This window comes from Capsella rubella, unplaced genomic scaffold (assembly GCF_000375325.1).
Source record: "Capsella rubella cultivar Monte Gargano unplaced genomic scaffold, Caprub1_0 scaffold_5, whole genome shotgun sequence".
Taxonomy (NCBI): Eukaryota; Viridiplantae; Streptophyta; class Magnoliopsida; order Brassicales; family Brassicaceae; genus Capsella; species Capsella rubella.
Window position 1 is genome coordinate 1,408,213 of NW_006238919.1, and position 20,612 is coordinate 1,428,824.

At 33.5% G+C, this 20,612-nt stretch overlaps 3 protein-coding genes across 4 annotated transcripts; all 3 read left to right on the forward strand.

Annotated features, from left to right (window-relative positions):
• The first annotated feature begins 1,720 nt into the window (after positions 1 to 1,720).
• LOC17887099 lies at positions 1,721 to 4,645 on the forward strand. Its single transcript, XM_006292746.2, has 11 exons — positions 1,721 to 2,033; positions 2,125 to 2,211; positions 2,312 to 2,461; positions 2,570 to 2,658; positions 2,763 to 2,851; positions 2,942 to 3,045; positions 3,134 to 3,221; positions 3,312 to 3,387; positions 3,477 to 3,591; positions 3,766 to 4,297; positions 4,373 to 4,645. The coding sequence occupies exons 1-11, from the start codon at positions 1,790 to 1,792 to the stop codon at positions 4,464 to 4,466; spliced, it is 1,668 nt and encodes a 555-aa protein (XP_006292808.1). The 5' UTR covers positions 1,721 to 1,789; the 3' UTR covers positions 4,467 to 4,645.
• A 148-nt stretch (positions 4,646 to 4,793) lies between these two features.
• On the forward strand, positions 4,794 to 10,281 carry LOC17887045 (protein CHUP1, chloroplastic). Of its 2 annotated transcripts, XM_023781968.1 has the most exons (11): positions 4,794 to 4,879; positions 5,353 to 5,415; positions 6,242 to 6,486; positions 6,592 to 6,656; positions 6,735 to 7,496; positions 7,582 to 8,967; positions 9,054 to 9,185; positions 9,276 to 9,457; positions 9,534 to 9,645; positions 9,754 to 9,897; positions 10,001 to 10,281. In XM_023781968.1, the coding sequence occupies exons 3-11, from the start codon at positions 6,390 to 6,392 to the stop codon at positions 10,112 to 10,114; spliced, it is 2,994 nt and encodes a 997-aa protein (XP_023637736.1). In that variant the 5' UTR covers positions 4,794 to 4,879; positions 5,353 to 5,415; positions 6,242 to 6,389; the 3' UTR covers positions 10,115 to 10,281. The 2 variants fall into 2 exon arrangements, with proteins under 2 accessions (XP_023637736.1, XP_006290457.1); XM_006290395.2 differs by lacking the exons at positions 4,794 to 4,879; positions 5,353 to 5,415 and having other exon boundaries at positions 6,085 to 6,486.
• A 778-nt stretch (positions 10,282 to 11,059) lies between these two features.
• Positions 11,060 to 12,907, forward strand: LOC17886040 (aspartyl protease family protein 2). The gene has a single exon (XM_006291059.2). It carries the CDS (start codon positions 11,290 to 11,292, stop codon positions 12,646 to 12,648), a length of 1,359 nt encoding a protein of 452 aa, XP_006291121.1. The 5' UTR covers positions 11,060 to 11,289; the 3' UTR covers positions 12,649 to 12,907.
• The last annotated feature ends 7,705 nt before the right edge of the window (positions 12,908 to 20,612 follow it).

Sequence of the window (20,612 nt, forward strand, 5' to 3'; positions counted from 1 at the left end):
AAAAAAAAAGTTATAGTTTGTAAATATAAATTACAATGAAAAATAGAGATAGATAAAACTACACAATTATATGGTGCGATATAGTATTGTTTAAAATGCCAAATCAGAATATATATAACGTAGCCCAATTTATCCCATGATACTGTATGTAAAAGAAAAACAAGCCACATTAATAAAAAGAAAAAAAAAAAAAGCAAAGTCAGATCAATTATCAAATGGTCGTCACTAAGATTAGAGTATCAATGATGGTTGGAGAATTAAAATGAGTATCTGTACCAAAATATAATTAGATTACGTATTTAAATTTTAATGTTAAATTAAAATATAAAATAAACCTACAGTAGAGAGAAAATGGTTAAGAGTTTAGAAGTGATTTGAAGTAGAGAGAAAATGGTTAAGAGTTTAGAAGTGATTTGAAGATGATTTATTTAATATTAAAGATGATTTATTTTCTAAAAGGACATAAAATAAAAGATGAGAGGAAATGATTAAGAGTTTAGAAGTGATTTGAAGATGATTTATTTAATGTTAAAGATGATTTATTTTCTAAAAGGACATAAAATAAAAGATGACAGGAAATGATTAAGAGTTTAGAAGTCATAAAACATAACGTCTTCGTTAAGTTCATACCTTGTGCAAATGATAACTTTTTAATCGTATCCAATCTTTTGTGTAATGTTTGTGTTTATAGTTCGATAGCAATGCTAACTAACATAAATACGATACTGTTTTTTAGCAATTTAGATGATCTCAGAAATCATATCAAAATATAATAATTGGTATCATCCAGTGTTGTACTTGTCATGGGACATGTCAATTTTCTTTATGTCTTAATTAGTTTCTACTAGCTATTCGGCTATGCTGAATTTGAAAAAATGAGAGTAAGATGACCAGACTAATTCTAAAGCAAGTTCTTTGGGTTCTTTCGGTGTTTTAGCAACTCCACTTACAAACGAGTTAGATTTTGATTCTCCATTTAATAATGATTATGATTTCGATAATGTAATTACTTTTTAACAATATTAGAGTTTATATCATATTTTGTTATTTGACTACAGATAATGATGTCAATTTTTCTACATGATATTTTTGAGATTGAAAAAAAAACATTGGAATTGGAGTGGACTCAAATATCCAAAATATTTTTAGCAATAAATATTATCATTTAGTTAAAAAAAACATTATTACATAAAATATATTTTTATATTAATTAACTTTAACCCTATTAGTTTTACAAAATATGGAGTAATTAAACTTAATTAACAAATTAACGGCACAAATATTAATGCACATAAAAAACCTTTGTGAATTTTGTATGTTTTAATTTTATTGTTGATTTTTATGCAAACTCTTCTTCTTTTCAACAAGTTTGTTTAACTAGTGTGGTTACACATATATCTAGTTGATATTATTTCATGAAAGAAAATAAAAATACGAGTTTATAAGTGTTGAGTTTGAGGAAATTAATTAATGTGGGGAAGATGCTAGTATTTCTCCATAATTGATAGTGTTAGCTTTTAGATCATTTTAAGGAGACTAAACCGGAGAATAAGCACAAACCAGAACCCTGGGAATCTTTGGGATGATATGATTTAACCGAAACTAAACCGGAGAATAGAATTATAACAAACCAAAACCCTCGGAATCGTTTAGAAGGATAGTTCTGCTGTATCACACAGCATCTCTTCTTCCCCATCTTCTCACTCGCTGCTTCTCTTCTCACTCGCTGCTTCTCTTCTTCGATCATTGAAGCATCCACCCAGAAAAACCCTAATTTTGTAGTCAAGAAATGAGCTCTTTCTCCGCCAAAAAGTCACCAACTTCATCCTTCCTCTTCCCAAAAACCTCACCTTTACTTATACGACATCGTCTCACTCTCCCATTACTCGTTCCTCCTCACAAACCGTCACGATTTCGCATCGTCGCTTCTCTCTCCGGTACTTCATGGGTCTCTCAAGCTTCTAAAGACAAATATGGTGGGTGGGCTCTAATTGAAGATGAAGCTTCTTCTCCTCATTCGAAAACCAAAAAAAGTTAGTACCTTTCGTCTCTTTTAGTGGGGAATTGAAGAAATTTCTTAACTTTGTGTTTGTAATTTGATTTGGATCTTTCATTTTGTTTTAGAGTGGAGGAATGTTGTAATCACTGGTGTTGGATCGTCACTTGCTGTTGTATTAGCTACTATTGCTTACTTTTCAATCTCCCGAAAAGGTTCAAATACATATTCTCTACTCTTTTGTTTTTTTCATCCTTGATAATGACTTGGATTTTGTAGAATTTTTTAATTTGAGGTTTTGTGTTTCTTTGACAGGTTTTAGGTTTTGCATTAGTAATCCATTGCATTATCAAACTGTGGATTTGGATCAGAGTGAAAATGAAGAGAGTGAAACTCTGTTCGATGATGAGACTTCTGAGGCTAACTCTGAAAGCGTTGACTATGTTTCAGATACTGTTGACACAAGTAAGTTCTTATTTTGGTCAACTTTGAGGAAAATACGAAAGATTTATAACTTGTTGCTACAATTTGCTATAACAAGTCTTAATTCGAGTTTTCTGGTGTCTACTTTAGCATCAAGCAAAAAAACTTACCATGTCACCACTCGGGTTGTTGTGGATGCCGCTCAACAAGAAGCAATAGCAGTTTTAAAGAAACTAAAGGTTTATTTCTAGAAACTTGCCCTCAGATTACAATTTGACTTTAAGCATGAGCCTTATTGTCCAGCTCTGATCATGAACATGTCAATTGTAATTAAGTTGTTCAGATAATTGAAGATGATGTAGTGGCAGATGAGTTGTGTACTAGGCGAGAGTATGCTAGATGGCTAGTTCGTTCAAATTTGTTATTAGAGAGGTAATGAGACTTGGAGTACATTTTATCAGAATATGATAAGTCTCTCAGCGTTTGCGGTGGACTGAGACAATGTGTTTCTCTTGCCTTTAGAAATCCAATGCACAGGATTGTGCCAGCAGTAGCTTTAGCTGGCTCTTCAATTCCTGCATTTGACGATATAAACACCGCAGACCCTGACTTCGAGTACATTCAAGGTAAAATCTATAAGAGACATATCTACTTTGGTTTTGTAGTTTATTAGAACTTCTGTAATTTGATTTTTATTTTCAATTTTTCATTCAGCTTTGGCAGAGGCAGGCATTACTTCCAGCAAGCTCAGCGGAGAAGATTCGCGAAATGACTTGGGAAATATTAATTTTAATCCTGAAAGGTATAAAGGGGATTAGTTTTCTTCATCTGCTATATGTTTGTCTTGTTGTTCACTGATTTCTAATTGTTTTAACATATATGGTGGCTGCAGTTTTGTTTCTCGACTCGATTTGGTAAACTGGAAAGCTCAATTGGAGTGTGGTTTCCATCCAGAAATTATGGAAGAGGTGTGATTAAATTTTAACATTTGTGCATAACAGTGATGCTTATCAAATGCTTTTTATCTTTTAAAAAGCCTGACTTATTTACAGTCCAGATATCAAGGACAAAGGTAGATTATATAGACACGAAGAATATCAATCCCGATATGGCCCTCGGATTTTTCTTAGACTTCTTGATGGGTGACAAGAGTACGATCAGAAACGTTTTTGGTATACTTCTACCTCTCTCTAATTCTGACCTTCTCTTTCTTTGTTTGATTGTTGATGTGGGTATGTGTTACAACGAAAAGAAGACAGATTTATTTTGAGTTTTATAGTACTGAGTTGATGATAACATATAAACTGTAAATTTCTAGAAAAGAATGAAGATTTCAAATTTTACAGGTAGGATCAAGCGGTTTCAGCCAAATAGACCTGTTACAAAAGCACAAGCGGCTGTAGCATTAACAAGCGGTAAGATGGTGAAAGCTATCTCAGCAGAGATATTAAGGTTAGAAGCAGAGTCCCTCTCGCAGAAAGCTGAGATGAAAAGAATCAAATCCGAGTTGCTAGAAAAAGGCGAAATAAGTCAATTTTGGGATGAGAAGCTTAAGGTAGAGAGATCCCTAAGAGATGAGATGGAAGAGTTCCATCTCTCCAGAGTTAGTGAATTAGAAGATGAAAAAATCGTTCAGCAGAAGTGGTTTGCCGAGCGTTTGAAAGAGAAATCAGCCATAGAATGTCAGAAACAGTTGCTTCAAGGCTTGACTGAAGATATTGATGAAATGTCTCAGAGGCTAATATCCGATAGATCTGTTTATCTGTCTGAGCACAGCAAGTTACAAGAGATGCTAAGTGACTTACAATCCAAACTTGAATCGCTAGTCGATAAAAGATCTATTCTCGAAGCTGAAATCGAAGCTCTTCGGATTCTAAGGTAATGGTTATTATCATTGTAGCAAAGTTTTGATCTTTAGTAAAGTTTAACCATTTATGAGTGAATGAAATGCAGATCTTGGGTAGAGGATGAAGCCAAGGCAAGCCAAGCGAGAGCTAAGGTTCTCGAGGATGCGGGAAGGAGATGGAAATGGAATGACCATGCTTGATTCTTCTTCAGATTGTACAAAACTTTGTTGGGTGATTGTTTGTTATATATCATGAGTGCTTGGGATCTGAAATTAATCAAGTCCAAAAACTTGGTTTGTTGGTTTATATTATATGTAATTCAATCTTGGTTTAAACCAAATTGGAAATAATACAATTGGGGAAACTTTCAAATTCATAATTTTCAAAATGCCAAAAAGTAGTGTGAGAATAGTTAGTTACCAAGAATCTAATCATTCGCTTCGAACTTATTCTCACACTTTAGCAATGAAATTTCAAATTTTGAAGAGCGATTCACGAAAACCGTTAAATAAAACCAAATCTACGCGACATTGTCAAAGTCCGGAGCTCTTACTACTCTCATGAATCGATTGAATCCACAAGACCGATCTAATCTTGGCTAATTTGAAGTCTGGTAAGCTTCTTTAGACATAGAGTCCGGAGCTCTGGGTTTGTTTAAAAATCGAAACTTTTTTATTTATTTCATATGACGAATTCGCTTCTTCTCCTTCCTTTAGACATAGAGCTCTTTTAGGGTTTAACAGTTACAGTGTAACAGTCAAACCGAAGCTGGGTCATAGTTAGAGTTACGTCTTCTGCTTTAGAAAAGAAAGTTTCTTTTAACTCTTTTATTTACGCAACTCAAAGTTTTATCTTTGATGAGTTCCAAAATTTTCTAAGACAAGAAACAATTAGAGCTGTTCTTGTCTTTTTGCTTTGCAACTGTGTCGTTCTGACTTCTGAGAGATATATCCTCTGTGAGTTGTTCCCACCACAAAATTCCTCTTCCATACAATAAAACAGTGAATTTTGATAAAATTCGTTTCTCAACTTGTCCTGATCCTTACCTGGCATTGTCTGAATCAAACCCATTTTATTTTTGTGCAGATTGGTAAAAGAAAGAATCAGAATCTAGTGAAGGGTTTAATATGAGTTTTCACACCATATCATGTAAGATTCTTACTTCTTTTTTACAAGAACTAGTTCTCTTTTGTTATCTCTTCTTATTCACACACTTGTTTTCTTAGATAAGGCTAAAAAGGCATCAAACATGTGAATGAAATCTATGGTTGAGCAAAAGGGTTTTCTGATAAGATAATGAAAAGGCCAGTCTTGGTTTTCTTGTTTAGCTGATTTGATTTCTGAAAATATTGTAATTGGTTATTGCTACGTAGCGTGGCAGAACACATTTACTTGGTCTTGGTCCCCAAACAACACAACATAATCTAAACCCCACATTTTTCTTACGAATCAATCACCTATACCAATTTGAGATCACTAATCTTTATATTGAATAGGTTGGTCTTGATGATTGATAAATCAATTAATTTCTGATCTTAACTGTGATATGTGCCTTAGTTCACCGTCTAGTTTGGTAAAAAGCTTTGACACAAAGACAAAGAGACAGATTACTCAATCTTTTGGTTTCACCGGTATGGACAAAAAAGGATAATTTCAGAAATTGTTGTTTTATTTATGGTTGCTTCTTTGGTCATGGCTTAAGACCCCATCTATTACCATACATGTCTATTTCCTCATCTGTCTTGAGCTAAAAACAGCCACTATTATTGTGCTTGTTTTCAATATATTTAATGCTGAAATTTTTGGCCTTTGATGCATGAGACTTGAGAGGTCCATAAAGCTGATAAGATCGAATTTGTGATGATAAGTGTCTTTTATTTCCTTCTTTCTGTGGGTGGACGTAGTTCCTTAAAGTTTTGTCAGTACATGGGAGCTTCTCTTACAGGAACAAGTGTGTTTATCCATTTGTCATAAGGTTCATGAACAGGATTTGGACTAGAGGTTTTTCTTGGAGGAACGATGGGTTGAGTTATTATTATCGGTAGCGAAAATTTAAAGGAGGTTTTCGGGTTCTGTAGATGAAACGGGGAAGGGAATTTATTCCCATTTCAAGATTTTAATATATGTTTGTCCGGATAGGGTTTGTTGTTGCTGCTTCCGTTGCAGCAGTTGTTGTTAAGCGGCACAACGTTAAACCCTCCAAACCGAGCAAACAACCAGGTAGTGTTTTTTTTTTATACAAGCACACTAAATTCTCCATTTTATTGCATTTCACTCATGTATATATAGAATCTGACTTTCATGTTATCTGCATCTTGCTCTAAGAAAATGGCGAAGGTGGCGATAAAGAAGAGGCTGTGTCTCCTGACAACAATCTCAATGATAGGAATGTAAGTGTAGTTTGGAAAAGTTTTGTTTCATTCATGTGCTTGATTGAAATGTTGTGACAAAACTGATAATATATTCAGCTGGAGGAAGAGGAGGAGGAAGAAGAAGAGGTGAAACTGATCAACAGCGTAATCAATCAGAGTCGTGGAAGTTTCTCGGACTATTTAGATGATGATATTTTACCCGAGTTTGAAGATCTTTTATCTGGTGAAATTGAGTATCCATTGCCTGATGATGATAATAGCTTGGAGAAAGCAGAGAAAGAGAGGAAATATGAAGTCGAGATGGCTTATAATGATGGTGAGCTTGAAAGGTTAAAACAGTTAGTTAAGGAGCTAGAAGAAAGAGAAGTGAAACTAGAAGGAGAATTGCTCGAATATTATGGACTCAAAGAGCAAGAATCGGATATAGTTGAGTTACAAAGACAGCTCAAGATCAAGACTGTGGAGATTGATATGTTGAACATCACTATTAATTCTCTGCAAGCTGAGAGGAAAAAGCTTCAAGAAGAGATCTCCCAAAACGTTATTGTAAGGAAGGAGCTTGAGGTGGCAAGAAACAAGATCAAGGAGTTGCAGAGGCAAATCCAGCTCGATGCTAACCAGACAAAAGGACAGTTACTATTGCTTAAGCAGCATGTGTCGAGTCTCCAAATGAAAGAAGAAGAAGCAATGAATAAAGATACCGAAGTGGAGAGGAAGCTAAAAGCTGTACAGGATTTGGAAGTGGAAGTCATGGAACTCAAGAGAAAAAACAGAGAACTTCAACACGAGAAGAGAGAGTTATCCATTAAACTCGATTCAGCAGAAGCAAGAATTGCAACTCTTTCAAACATGACTGAGGTAAGTGTAATGATTCCTCCATATCAGTTTTTGCATCAATGTTTTTTTTATTTCCTAAAGTAAAATTTTCTCTCTTTGTTCGTAGAGCGATAAAGTGGCGAAAGTTAGAGAAGAGGTTAATAATTTGAAGCATAACAATGAGGATTTGTTAAAGCAAGTGGAAGGTCTTCAGATGAATAGGTTTAGTGAAGTTGAGGAATTGGTTTATCTCCGCTGGGTCAATGCATGTTTACGGTATGAGTTAAGAAATTACCAGACACCAGCTGGTAAAATCTCAGCTCGTGACTTAAGCAAGAACCTAAGTCCCAAGTCCCAAGCAAAAGCAAAACGGTTAATGCTAGAGTATGCTGGTTCAGAGCGTGGCCAAGGAGATACTGATTTAGAGAGCAACTATTCTCAACCTTCATCTCCGGGAAGCGATGATTTCGATAATGCTTCGATGGATAGTTCCACAAGTAGGTTTAGTAGTTTTAGCAAAAAACCAGGATTGATTCAGAAACTCAAGAGATGGGGCAAAAGCAAGGATGATTCAAGTGTTCAGTCATCACCTTCAAGATCATTCTATGGAGGATCACCGGGAAGACTTAGCTCGAGCATGAATAAACAGAGAGGTCCTTTAGAATCTTTGATGATTAGAAACGCAGGTGAATCAGTAGCCATAACAACATTTGGTCAAGTGGATCAAGAAACCGCGCCTGGTACCCCTGAAACCCCGAATCTTCCAAGAATCAGAACACAGCAAGCTTCTTCTCCGGGTGAGGCTTTGAATTCCGTTGCATCATCATTCCAAGTGATGTCTAAATCGGTTGACAATGTTTTGGATGAGAAGTATCCCGCGTACAAAGACAGGCATAAGTTGGCGGTTGAAAGGGAGAAGCACATTAAGCATAAAGCAGATCAAGCAAGAGCAGAGAGATTTGGTGGTAATGTGGCTTTGCCTCCTAAACTTGCTCAACTAAAGGAGAAAAAGGTTGTGGTTCCCTCGGTGATCACAGGCGATCCGTCTAGTCAGTCTAATGATCAGTCTACCGAAGGTAAAACCAGCGAAAACGCTCAAGCTGTGACCAAAATGAAGCTTGTAGACATTGAGAAACGACCTCCTAGAGTACCTCGCCCGCCTCCAAGATCATCTGGAGGTGGTAAAAGTAGCAATTTACCTTCTCCAAGACCTCCTTTACCCGGTGGTGGACCACCGCCACCTCCTCCTCCACCTGGTGGTGGGCCTCCTCCCCCACCTGGTGGTGGACCGCCGCCACCACCACCGCCTCCTGGAGCACTTGGAAGAGGAGCAGGAGGCGGGAACAAAGTTCACCGAGCTCCTGAGCTTGTTGAGTTTTATCAATCATTGATGAAACGTGAATCGAAAAAAGAAGGTGCACCTTCTTTGATATCTCCAGGAAGTGGTAACTCATCAGCAGCTAGGAACAATATGATTGGGGAAATCGAGAATCGATCAACATTCCTCTTAGCAGTAAGTTTGCACTTTCAATATAATGTTTAATGCAATTGCCAATTCAAACAAAGAAACAATTGTCTAAACTTCAAACTTGATTACAGGTAAAAGCGGATGTGGAAACACAAGGGGACTTTGTTCAGTCGTTAGCAACTGAAGTCCGAGCTTCTTCTTTCACAAACATAGAAGATCTCTTGGCGTTCGTTAGCTGGCTTGATGAAGAGCTCTCCTTCTTGGTCAATAACTAACTCCTCTATTCAATACTACTCTCTAACAGCTACTTTGGTTCTCATTACTCATAGATCATTCTCTGTCTTTTTTATTAGGTTGATGAAAGGGCAGTTCTTAAGCATTTTGACTGGCCAGAAGGTAAAGCTGATGCTCTACGAGAAGCAGCTTTTGAATATCAAGATCTCATGAAATTGGAGAAGCAAGTTACTTCCTTTGTCGATGATCCTAATCTACCTTGTGAACCTGCTTTGAAGAAGATGTACAAGTTGCTAGAAAAGTAAGTTAACTGTCAAGACAAAAAAAAAAGAGTATCACAACTAAATCTTTCTTAACTAATGTCTCTGTTTTCACAGGGTTGAACAAAGTGTATACGCGCTTTTACGTACACGAGACATGGCGGTTTCACGATATAAAGAATTCGGGATTCCAGTTGATTGGTTATCTGATACTGGCGTCGTAGGGAAGGTAAAAACATTTGTTCTTTCGATTGCAAAAATTAATCATCTTGTCCTTGTAAAACAATTCTGAAAATGCTCTGTTTTGTTATTTGTCTATGTTTTCATCACAACACAGATCAAGCTTTCGTCAGTCCAGCTTGCGAAGAAGTACATGAAACGAGTAGCTTATGAGCTTGATTCAGTAAGTGGGTCTGATAAAGATCCAAACAGAGAGTTTTTGCTTCTCCAAGGTGTTCGTTTCGCTTTTAGAGTCCATCAGGTAAAAAAGAACAAAACTCAATTCACATTAGAACACAAAGTTACCTAAATGACTAGTTTTGCTCATAGTGTAATAATATAACTGAAAATGTATATATTTGCAGTTTGCTGGAGGGTTTGATGCAGAGAGCATGAAAGCATTTGAAGAGCTTAGAAGCAGAGCCAAAACTGAGAGTGGAGGAGACAACAATAATAATGAAGAAGAATCTGTAAACTGAGGTTTATTTTTATTTTTTTTTGGTGGGATGTAAACTGAGGTTTATTACTTTATGTTTCTTCTATGTCTCTCTCTCTTTGTATCATTGTATCTCTCTTTGTATCATTGTATCACATACACTTGATTTATAGTACAGTGAAAATTTATAGAAATACAATTTTTTTTTTTAGGTATTGCGAAATGATTTTTTTTTTTAAATTTAGATAATAAATTCGCAATAAATCTGTAATCTCCCAAACTACTGAAAAAGAGATAAAATAATTGTGGTTTGTCTTAAAAGTCACATGTTTCATATCATGTGCAGCCATGCAAAGTATCGCCCGAATCTTCTTCACTCTTTAATGTCTTTATAAATTTTGGCTAAAGTTTTGTTTATTTTTTTCCTTGCATGAATAATAAAGTACAAAATAAAAACCAATAATGGTATATTAGATTTAGATGACAAAAAAAAAAAAAAATAATGGTATATTAGATTTTACAGCAAATAAAAACAAGGACAAGTTCCATTTTTTCTTTTGTAATTTTATGCAATCGTATAAATAAAGAAATACTAATAATAATCATGTTTTAATTTTTTGGAAAAAATTAAGTATTTTCTGCCACCACCTAACAAACAGGGTCCATTTCTTGGGTATAGTACTTTTCACGTCCAAACAAGATCTACATTTATTATTATTATTGTGTTCGTATAATTACAACTTATTATCATAATAGTATTACCATCATACGACCCTCTTTATAATAAATGAAATATATAATCCACGGATCTAACACTAAGATTTACAATCACAACACTACAATACAACCATTGTTGCCATTGAATCACACTCTTCAAAACACAAAACTATACAAATATTTGGTGTTTTGAAATTATCAAAAGAATCAATGATTATATAAAAAAAAATATCTAAAGATTAAAGTGAAAGAAGTAAGGAACAAAGAAACAAAACAAAAACACATTTAGACAGCTAAGAGTTTTTATTGCAAAAGCCAAAGCTTGAAACAGATATCTTTCAGTCTTCACGTTACAATGTACTTGTATTTAAAAAACCATCTCGACCACAAACTGACAAAATACGTACATATTACCGTATTTTTATACCTTCTTCTTCGTCTTCTTCAATCTCTTAATAGACACAAAGATAACAACACCAAAACCCTTCTCATTCTTTCTCAATGTTTCCTCTTATCTTTCTCTCTCTCTTCCTCCTCCCGCCGGCGAATCTTGCCGCCGTGAGTAATGACCACAAGTACTTAAAGCTTCCATTGTTACGCAAATCTCCGTTTCCTTCTCCGACGCAAGCTTTGGCTCTAGACACTCGCCGTCTCCATTTCCTCGCTCTTCGCCGTAAACCTATCCCGTTCGTCAAATCTCCGGTCGTCTCCGGCGCAGCTTCCGGGTCGGGTCAATATTTCGTGGATCTTCGAATCGGACAACCGCCTCAGTCGTTACTTCTGATCGCTGATACAGGAAGTGATCTAGTTTGGGTGAAATGTTCAGCTTGTCGGAACTGTTCACATCATTCTCCGGCCACCGTCTTCTTCCCTCGCCACTCGTCGACATTTTCTCCCGCTCATTGCTACGACCCGGTTTGCCGTTTAGTACCTCAACCGAGTCGGGCTCCGAAATGTAACCATACCCGGATCCATTCCACGTGTCATTACGAGTATGGTTATGCAGACGGTTCATTAACTTCCGGTTTATTCGGTAGAGAAACGACGTCGTTGAAAACTAGCTCTGGGAAAGAAGCGAAGTTAAAAAACGTGGCTTTCGGATGCGGGTTTCGGATCTCGGGTCAATCCGTATCGGGTGCGAGTTTTAACGGAGCTCATGGAGTAATGGGCTTGGGCCGTGGGCCTATTTCTTTTGCTTCTCAGTTGGGTCGTCGTTTCGGTAACAAGTTTTCGTATTGCTTAATGGATTACACTCTCTCTCCGCCTCCGACGAGTTACCTCATCATCGGAGACGGCGGCGGAGGAGAACGAATCAACGCCGTTTCGAAGCTTCTCTTCACTCCGTTGCTAACGAATCCGTTCTCTCCGACGTTTTACTACGCTAAATTGAAATCGATCTCCGTTAACGGTGCGAAACTACGAATCGATCCTTCGGTTTGGGAAATCGACGATTCAGGTAACGGCGGAACCGTCGTGGACTCCGGCACATCCTTATCGTTTTTAGCCGATCCGGCGTATCGATTGGTTTTAGCGGCGTTTCGAAGACGGATCAAGCTCCCGAACGCCGATGAACTGCCTCCGGGATTTGATCTGTGTTTTAACATCTCCGGCGTTTCAAAGCCGGAGAAGTTCTATCCGAGGTTGAAATTCGAATTCTCCGGTGGTGCTGTGTTCGTTCCGCCGCCGAGGAATTATTTCACTGATACGGAGGAGCAGATTCAGTGTCTGGCGATTCAATCGGTAAATCCAAAAGATGGATTCTCGGTGATCGGGAATTTGATGCAGCAAGGTTTCTTGTTTGAATTCGATAGAGATAGATCACGGTTAGGTTTTTCTCGCCGTGGTTGTGCTCTGCCGTGATCGAATTTTTTCCACCGGAATATTCTGTTTCGATTCGCTGAAAGATTCTTTTTTTTTTCTTCGTGTTTTGCGTTTTTTTTTTTGGTGCTCTGGGAAGTTCGAAAACTTGGGTGACGGTTCACTGTTACCGAAGATAGAAATAAAATAAAATAATATTTTTTGGAGTTTGTAATATTTCGATTTCAATATTTAAAGAGTAACACTGTAACCAAAAGCATGTGTAAAAAATAGAATAAACATGAAATGTTTTATTATACTATTTCATATATATGTTTGAAAGTATTACAAAAATAAAATTTGGAATATGGAGCATTATATAATCAATTGCGCATAAATATTAATATTCTTAAAGAAATTTTGAAGTACTTATAAAATTGTGGTTGGAAATAATTTGGAACATGAACTTAATTTGAGAATGGAAAATCAATGTATCTAATGACTAAAAAAATAATATTATATTTTAGAAAAGGTATAACGACATTTGTTTTGAATTACTTTTCCAACTAATGCTCAGTAATATTATATATCTATAATAATAAACTATGTATAGAATATATAATATATATAGTTTTAAATACACACTGTATAGAAAATCTAAAATGAACTTTTGTAACATAATCATAAAGTAGAGATCAGATATGATAATAACCCATTATTGTATATGTTACTTATTTGAAAAAGGGTCGACAGAAAAAATCAAAATTATTTGGAAAATACATTAATTTATATCTTATGTGTAAAAAGGTGATTATTACTGTATGTTTTCCGATTTCTTATAATTTCACCCCCAAAGTTTGTCTCTTTTTCTTCTTTGACGTACATATTATATATGGTGTTGGCCCTAGTTAACCAAATTAATTATTGTGAAATCAATTTACATTTTCTTAAAACCTTACATCTATAGTTCAGTTCTTCTCTCAATTTATGTTTCTAATCTCGAAATTGAGTCTCCATCTATAGTTTGTTGTGAGTTTGTGATGCATTATACAAAGATTAAGATACTGACGTGTTTCTAATTTAAAAACAACTAGATTCGGACCCGCGCTACAGCGCGGGGGAAAGTTACCGGGTTTTTAATCCTTTGTACGTTGCGGGATAATTTATTTGTGTTTGCTTTACTTTATTTTGATTATTAATTAAATTCTATCATTTTTAGATTGTATTTTTTGTGTTGGTTTCGAATATGTTCAAAATTATTTAAATTGTATGATTTTAGTTGGATTGTTAATTTTAGAACAATATGTGACATATATACATGTATAAATATTATACTATGAATCATTTTTAAAGTTTAGGGATTGACCCGCGGTACACCGCATAATCATAAATACATGATTTTAACTTGGACCTTTCATGCAGTTTTGTAAAATTGCAAATCTCTAGAATAAACAAATAAAGAGCCAATGATTTCTTATTTCTTATCGTGTTAAAATGTAAAATCTGTGTTTATGTTACAATTTTCTGGTAGTAGAAACTTATTTATATAGATAATATTTTCTTAGAGTTAGGTTAGCGTTGAAAAAAAAGATTAGCTTTATAATCAAGTCAGAAATTCGAAACTATTGCCAAATAAATATATTAAAGATGGTTGAAAATGAATTATCCCGTAATTGGTGTGAAGATCATAGTTAATATAGGAGAAAACTATACATCTAAATATTAATATAAGATATTTAAGGAACATTTTGTTTTGAAATATTATGGATAATTTGATAAATATTTTATATTTAATTTATATTTCTGATTTTTAGGTTAATTTGTTAAACCAATATACAAAATCATACATTAATGTATTTTTCCTTAAACAAATTAAGATTAATGTACTTTCCAAAACCGATATTGATGGTTTAATTTGGTAGATTTCGAAATAATATATATGGAAACTGGTATTTAATATCTTTAAATTTTTAGTAAGATCCAATTGAAAAATTTCGGGTTAATTTTTTTAAAAAACCCGACCCAAAAAACTTTTGTACTTCTCTTTTACTATAGTAGGGATTATGAACCAATCCGAGTCCGCAGATACTAATTAGAGAATAAAGAAGACTACAACAACAGACAATATAGTACAACTATATTAGTTTTGTGTTTTCTACAGCCACCGACAGTTAATTCTTGAAAATGTACTAGAATCTAAGTTTAACTATCTTGTTCAAGTAAGTGTCGTAAACAGAAAACACATGCAATTAATTAAAGAAAGAAAAAGGAAAAAAAAAAGAAACTTATACCTTAGTTAACAACACATGTATGTATCTAGGCATGACCAAAAGCTAACCTTAACCGTATTTTTAACCGTAACCGGACCGTTTATCAACCGTAACCGGACCGTAACCGTATAAAACGGTTAAAAATTGTAACCGTTAACCGTAAAAGTAAATTAGTTACGGTTAAAAAATAATAATAACCGTAACCGTTAATTAACCGTAACCATAATTAACCGTAATTAATCGTCGGTTAACCGTACGGTTAAACGCTCGGTTAACCGCATATTTAAAATTTTAAAATAAATTATATTATAACTGTATACAATACCCAGATTTAACTAATTCACTATAAATAATTGAAATCACATATATTTTTTACTTGTAAAATAAATAATATTTCATAAAATTTTATCTCCAATATTAATATTATAATAATCATCAAATAACCGTAACCGTATTTAACCGTAACCGTAATTAACCGTAACCGTATATAACCGTAACCGTCTTAACCGTATATATAATGATTAAGGTTATGGTTAAAAAATTATAACCGTTAACCGGTGGTTAATTAACCATAACCGCATTAACCGTAACCGTGGTCTATATGTATCGATCGATCTATGCGACTAACCCAAAATGACTGATTGGCCGAACAGGCCCATAAGCCCAAGAAACTGCGTAGCTTAATATTACTTAGTGGCCCAAAATGCCTATAATCAAGTTTTCTCTATTGCACACAATCCACAAGTGACGACAGAAAGTTAAGACCAACTAAAGCCTTTTTAGAAACATGTGAATTGTGAGAGTCTCAAAATTTTAAAATAATATATGAATCACTTGGAATCTCATAATCCATTTTTACAATATTTTAGAGTCTAGTAACCCGAACCTATATAACATCATCCAAAAAAAGTGATATTTGATCTGAGATGAATGAATCAATATATATATATATATATATATATATATATATATATATATATATATATATATATACTTCACTATGTTAGGATCTCACATATGTTAAACTGTGATTTCGATAGTTGATCATCTGTTAACGTATTAGATGATAAACGGAAACGAAAACTAATTATAATATAAAAATAGTTACTTATCACTTTATTTCGTTACTATACGTTCGATGGTTTTGAATAATATAGTTTTAGAACGTCACTACAAAATAATACTAGCGACAAGAAACAATTTCGTATTAAGAAATTTGGTGTAATGGTATAGATTGGTCAAGAATCAAGTATGTCACAGATTACTTATACTATGTTGTAATCTATACCGTTCGATGTTTATATAACATTATCTTTGTTTGTTTGTTAACAAGACTATATATATATATATATATGTGTTAATTGTAACATGATAAGTTTTATAACGAATAGAATATGTAATTCTTATAAGACGCAAAATGAGTGGAGTAAGCATGGCGTCATGATGATCAAAGCCCTAAAAGAGCAACCCACCGCCCGGGATAATGTTCACAAATCGTAACCATACTTTATTTTTCTTCTATTAAAGAATTTTTATTTCACTTTAGAAAGAAAGAAAAAAAACCTTAAAATATTAAGAAAGTGCAAACACACTCATACATGTGTGTATATAATATATATATGTAAAGGGGTGACATAAGAAGGCTACAAATGGCCACAAATATGAAAAAAAAAAGAAACGCAAAGGGACCAGAGACAACCCATGCGTGTGACCACAAAGTGATGCTTACTTATTTCTTATATATGCTTACTCAATTTTTTTTATTTATAATCCAAAAAAATTACACACACACACACATGGCCAAGCACTTCCATATACAAGAAAACTAATTTCATATTTGCTTCCATAAGACCTACCTCATCACACGTCACCGTACCGTTTCGTTTTTTGCAATATTGCATAATGCATATATCTTCTTTATATTACGTTTTGGAAAACAACATTTCGTGCACTAATGTTCGAATTGTCCACATTTCTTTCGGATCATCTAGACCAAACACAATTACGTGCATGCTTTAGTACTATTATATATGGATGATGAGTGAAATATTCATATAGTGTTTGAATGACCGACTGGTACCCATCTAATGATAGTGTTTACTGGTCTAATTATTTGTCTAAATTTAGGTATACAGTACACATTTGTATTTTTGAGATTATTCGTTGATAAACTTGAATAGGTAGGTATAATATGTAAGGTTCCAAAAATCTTCAGTTATTTTACTTATTCTACGTAGGCTACGTAAGCTTCTTCTAACATAACAGTTAATTACTACTAAAGTTATTTCTAACCGTTTATAAACATGATGTGGTATTGGATGTCAGCTAGAGAATGTGTAATTAGTCATATATACTCTTATTAAATATTCATTAAATTATTTTTAAAACAGGCATAGTGGGGACAATGTTATACATTAATTCACAATTCATGATGCTGTATGCCACCACTTGAGTTTTCATACCCCAAAAATGATATGAAAGTTCAAGCCTACATTCGTAAAATTTGGTGAAAAATAAAATTTGATATATAGTTTAGGCAGAAATGAAAATTACATGTTTTTGCATTTCTTATGCGATTATACAGATTTTTTAATTGATGAATTTTTTACATAATCATATTAGAAACGTTATTATGATACATGCATTTTCATTCATTTTATAGTGAGTATTTAACCAAGTAATGATAATATATTAGTTACCTGATCGAAATAAGAGAACTTGATAATTCTTTTATTGCTATGATCACTACTATATATAGATGCATGTGGAATGTCCCAGACATCAGTTTGGACTCCAATTTTGTTTTTAAATTAAAAATTATAACAAAAGAACTAGTGGACACTTTGTTTTCTCTTATACCATTTGTGCTCTACTTAAATTACATAAATCTTGCCAAACTTAAAAAAACTTATTAGAGAGATTGTTAGGCTAATCTTATGGCTTCCACTGGTCCAAGAGTTCGACCTTACCTCCAATCATGGGATACAAATATTAGCCAGTGGACGACACACACACACACACACAATATTACATGAAACCTAAAAACGGAGGAACACTTTTGTAATGAATCATGCACACACGCTTAAAGACCCTTGAACATATGTATGCATATGTATGTATTTACACATACACATGTAATGATGTGGTCGTGAAGACCTTTGCACAAATCTGTTGTGTGTAGTCACATATTCACGTGTAAAAGGACAACTTCTGGTTATATACATATATATAATCGTCATACATAGTTGTAAGTATATGACCAATGATAGTAACTCAACTGGTTGTTGAAGGTATAAAGCGTCAGTAAATATTTAAATTCGAGTTCAATTGCCATGGTGCATGGTTGTCATATTATAGACAAATTAAGGTCTGGTGGTTACAAATTCCCAATTATATCAAAAAGTGTAATTATGTTTGCGCTTTCATTTCCATGCAAATAGGTCACTATATATAACTAACACATATGGATTGAAAATAGCAAACACAACCACCAAATTTAAAATTTCAGTGGTTATTGCAATTTGCAAGTAATATTAAGAATCATACAACTCAAAAGTTATATAATGCTTTATATTATTTCATGATTTGAAAAACAAACACATTTAAAATTATTAAAATATTTTTTAGGGGTACAAATTACAATATTTTCGATTTTTATAAGAGTTTATATCACTTATAATTGGTTTTCACCAATATTACTAGTATTATATAATTTCATTCAGTTTGCTAAATTTCTTTTGCTATACAATTTATTTTTTAATCACAGGACTAGTTAAAGCCAAAGAAACTAACTGATTTGGTTTAAAATGAGCTTGCCATGCTTGTCAAGATGAAAATGATTTTAGCTTTTTTCAAAGGCCTTTTGAACATGAAACACTGACTTTATTTTAAAGGTAATGATTATAGGTTTCTTCCAACAATGGTTTCCTCCTATCATATAATTCTTCACCATAAAATTATTACTACATACTTTTTTATGAACCAACAGTTTTACGCACATACTCGCTGAAGAGCATGGTCTCGTGACAATATTATATATTAGATACCAAAAAAATGTATTTTTGTTATATAGTATTGGGTACCGTGAAACATTATCAGGTTATGTCCATAGTCATTAGAAACTAGTATTATTATTATTGATGCTTTTGATATGATGTTTATCACTTTTTTCAGTGTATAAAATATGGCTTCATGATACTAATAGTTTACCTTTCGTATACTTGATTTTGATGCATTGTGTTCATTACTTCCTTCTTTTCGTAAATATTAATTTAGTTTAAGTCTTCTAGGTGAGTTAGTTAAATCTAGTACGCTGCATAAGTAAGTTCTATATTTTTGTACAACGTTTTCTTTTTATTGATGTATATAAACAGAGCAATCCAACTCTTGCGAAAAAAAAAAATAACCAAAGCATGAATAGTAATGAAAATAATCATGGATGATCAAAGTCTTAGTCTAGTTAATGTCCACTAATCTAGGGTTAATGTTTATAACACCCTTTTATTATATATATATTTATAACATCGTCTATTTCAATAAATTTTTCTACCTATGTAAACTGAATGAAATAATTGTACATTCAAGCAAAAAAACAGATAAATGAGATAGTAAAATCGATTGTTAAAATGTCTTTTCATGAGGACCTATGCAAAAAGAAAGTTATCGAGAGAAGAATATATAATAGCGAGGTTAGTTTCAAGTTTCAACAAGAAAAAACAGAAAAGAATCATGTATATAAATCAATCAAGTACTGATAAAATACAAGTATTATTGGAAACAAACAAGAAGAGAAGCAAATTCAAAGACAAAATGATTTACAATTCTTGGAGAAGGAAAAAGATGAAAGACAGCGTGGAGAAAGAGCCCAGAATGTTGAACGTCGTGTGGGCTTCACTCTGCACCACCACCACCCAAAACCCTAGTTCATACCCTATCCTATATATATTTTCTTAATTTATACCCCAAAAAATTCTCAATTTTTAAAATATGGTATAATCAAGAACTTTGTTCTTTAAAATGTAGAATCAAGAACTTTCGGATCGGAGATCTGTTTTTGTATAATGAACGTGTGACACCTAAGACTTGAACTAGATCGAATATATATATATGCCCTAGACAACCATCTATTTGATAAAATGACCACAAATGGTAAAACTTGAACTAGGTGGAACCATTTTTATCAAGATCAAATAATACAAGATACATTCAGATCATAATCAAAGATATTCTTCGTTGGATATGTATGATATAGACTTTTTAAAACAAAAGAAAAGAGAATCTCGTCAGTGCACTTGAGACAAATCTAAAAACATAGAAAATCTTTGATTAGATTAGAAAAAAAACTTATTAGATTAAAAAGAAGAGAGAAAAAAAAAACAAGAAAGTGGGTTTGGCTAAATAAGAAACGAGTGCGATTATTAATGATTAAAAGTAAAAGTCTTTTTGGTCTCTGGTCGGTAGACAATCCGTGTGTCCTGTGGTCAGTGTTTGTTTTTTTTTTTTTTTCTTTTCGTTTCATTTTTCGAGTTTTTGTAATTTGTATTATTATTATTATTATGCTTTCCACTGAAAAAAAAAAACATTAAGCAGCCAAATGAAATTCTTTTAACGCGTTGTTTCAGAACCTGATGAGAAAAAAACAATACTCATGACATCTTTCTTTCTTCTTGCCCCTTTAAATGCATGTCAAATTGTATTGATTTTGTAATATCTACTTTAATCTATATAGTCTTGAGTCTTGACATCTATGTTGTATTT

What these genes read in the sequence shown, in the direction of transcription:
- LOC17886040 (XM_006291059.2), top strand. Translation starts at nt 11,290, where the DNA reads ATGTTTCCTCTTATCTTTCTCTCTCTCTTCCTCCTCCCGCCGGCGAAT.
- LOC17887099 (XM_006292746.2), top strand. Translation starts at nt 1,790, where the DNA reads ATGAGCTCTTTCTCCGCCAAAAAGTCACCAACTTCATCCTTCCTCTTC. An exon ending in TTCAGATACTGTTGACACAA is followed by an intron (nt 2,462 to 2,569) that starts GTAAGTTCTTAT and finishes TGTCTACTTTAG; the next exon opens with CATCAAGCAAAAAAACTTAC. An exon ending in TGACTTCGAGTACATTCAAG is followed by an intron (nt 3,046 to 3,133) that starts GTAAAATCTATA and finishes TTTTTCATTCAG; the next exon opens with CTTTGGCAGAGGCAGGCATT.
- LOC17887045 (XM_023781968.1), top strand. Translation starts at nt 6,390, where the DNA reads ATGTTTGTCCGGATAGGGTTTGTTGTTGCTGCTTCCGTTGCAGCAGTT. An exon ending in CTCTTTCAAACATGACTGAG is followed by an intron (nt 7,497 to 7,581) that starts GTAAGTGTAATG and finishes CTTTGTTCGTAG; the next exon opens with AGCGATAAAGTGGCGAAAGT. An exon ending in GATCAACATTCCTCTTAGCA is followed by an intron (nt 8,968 to 9,053) that starts GTAAGTTTGCAC and finishes ACTTGATTACAG; the next exon opens with GTAAAAGCGGATGTGGAAAC.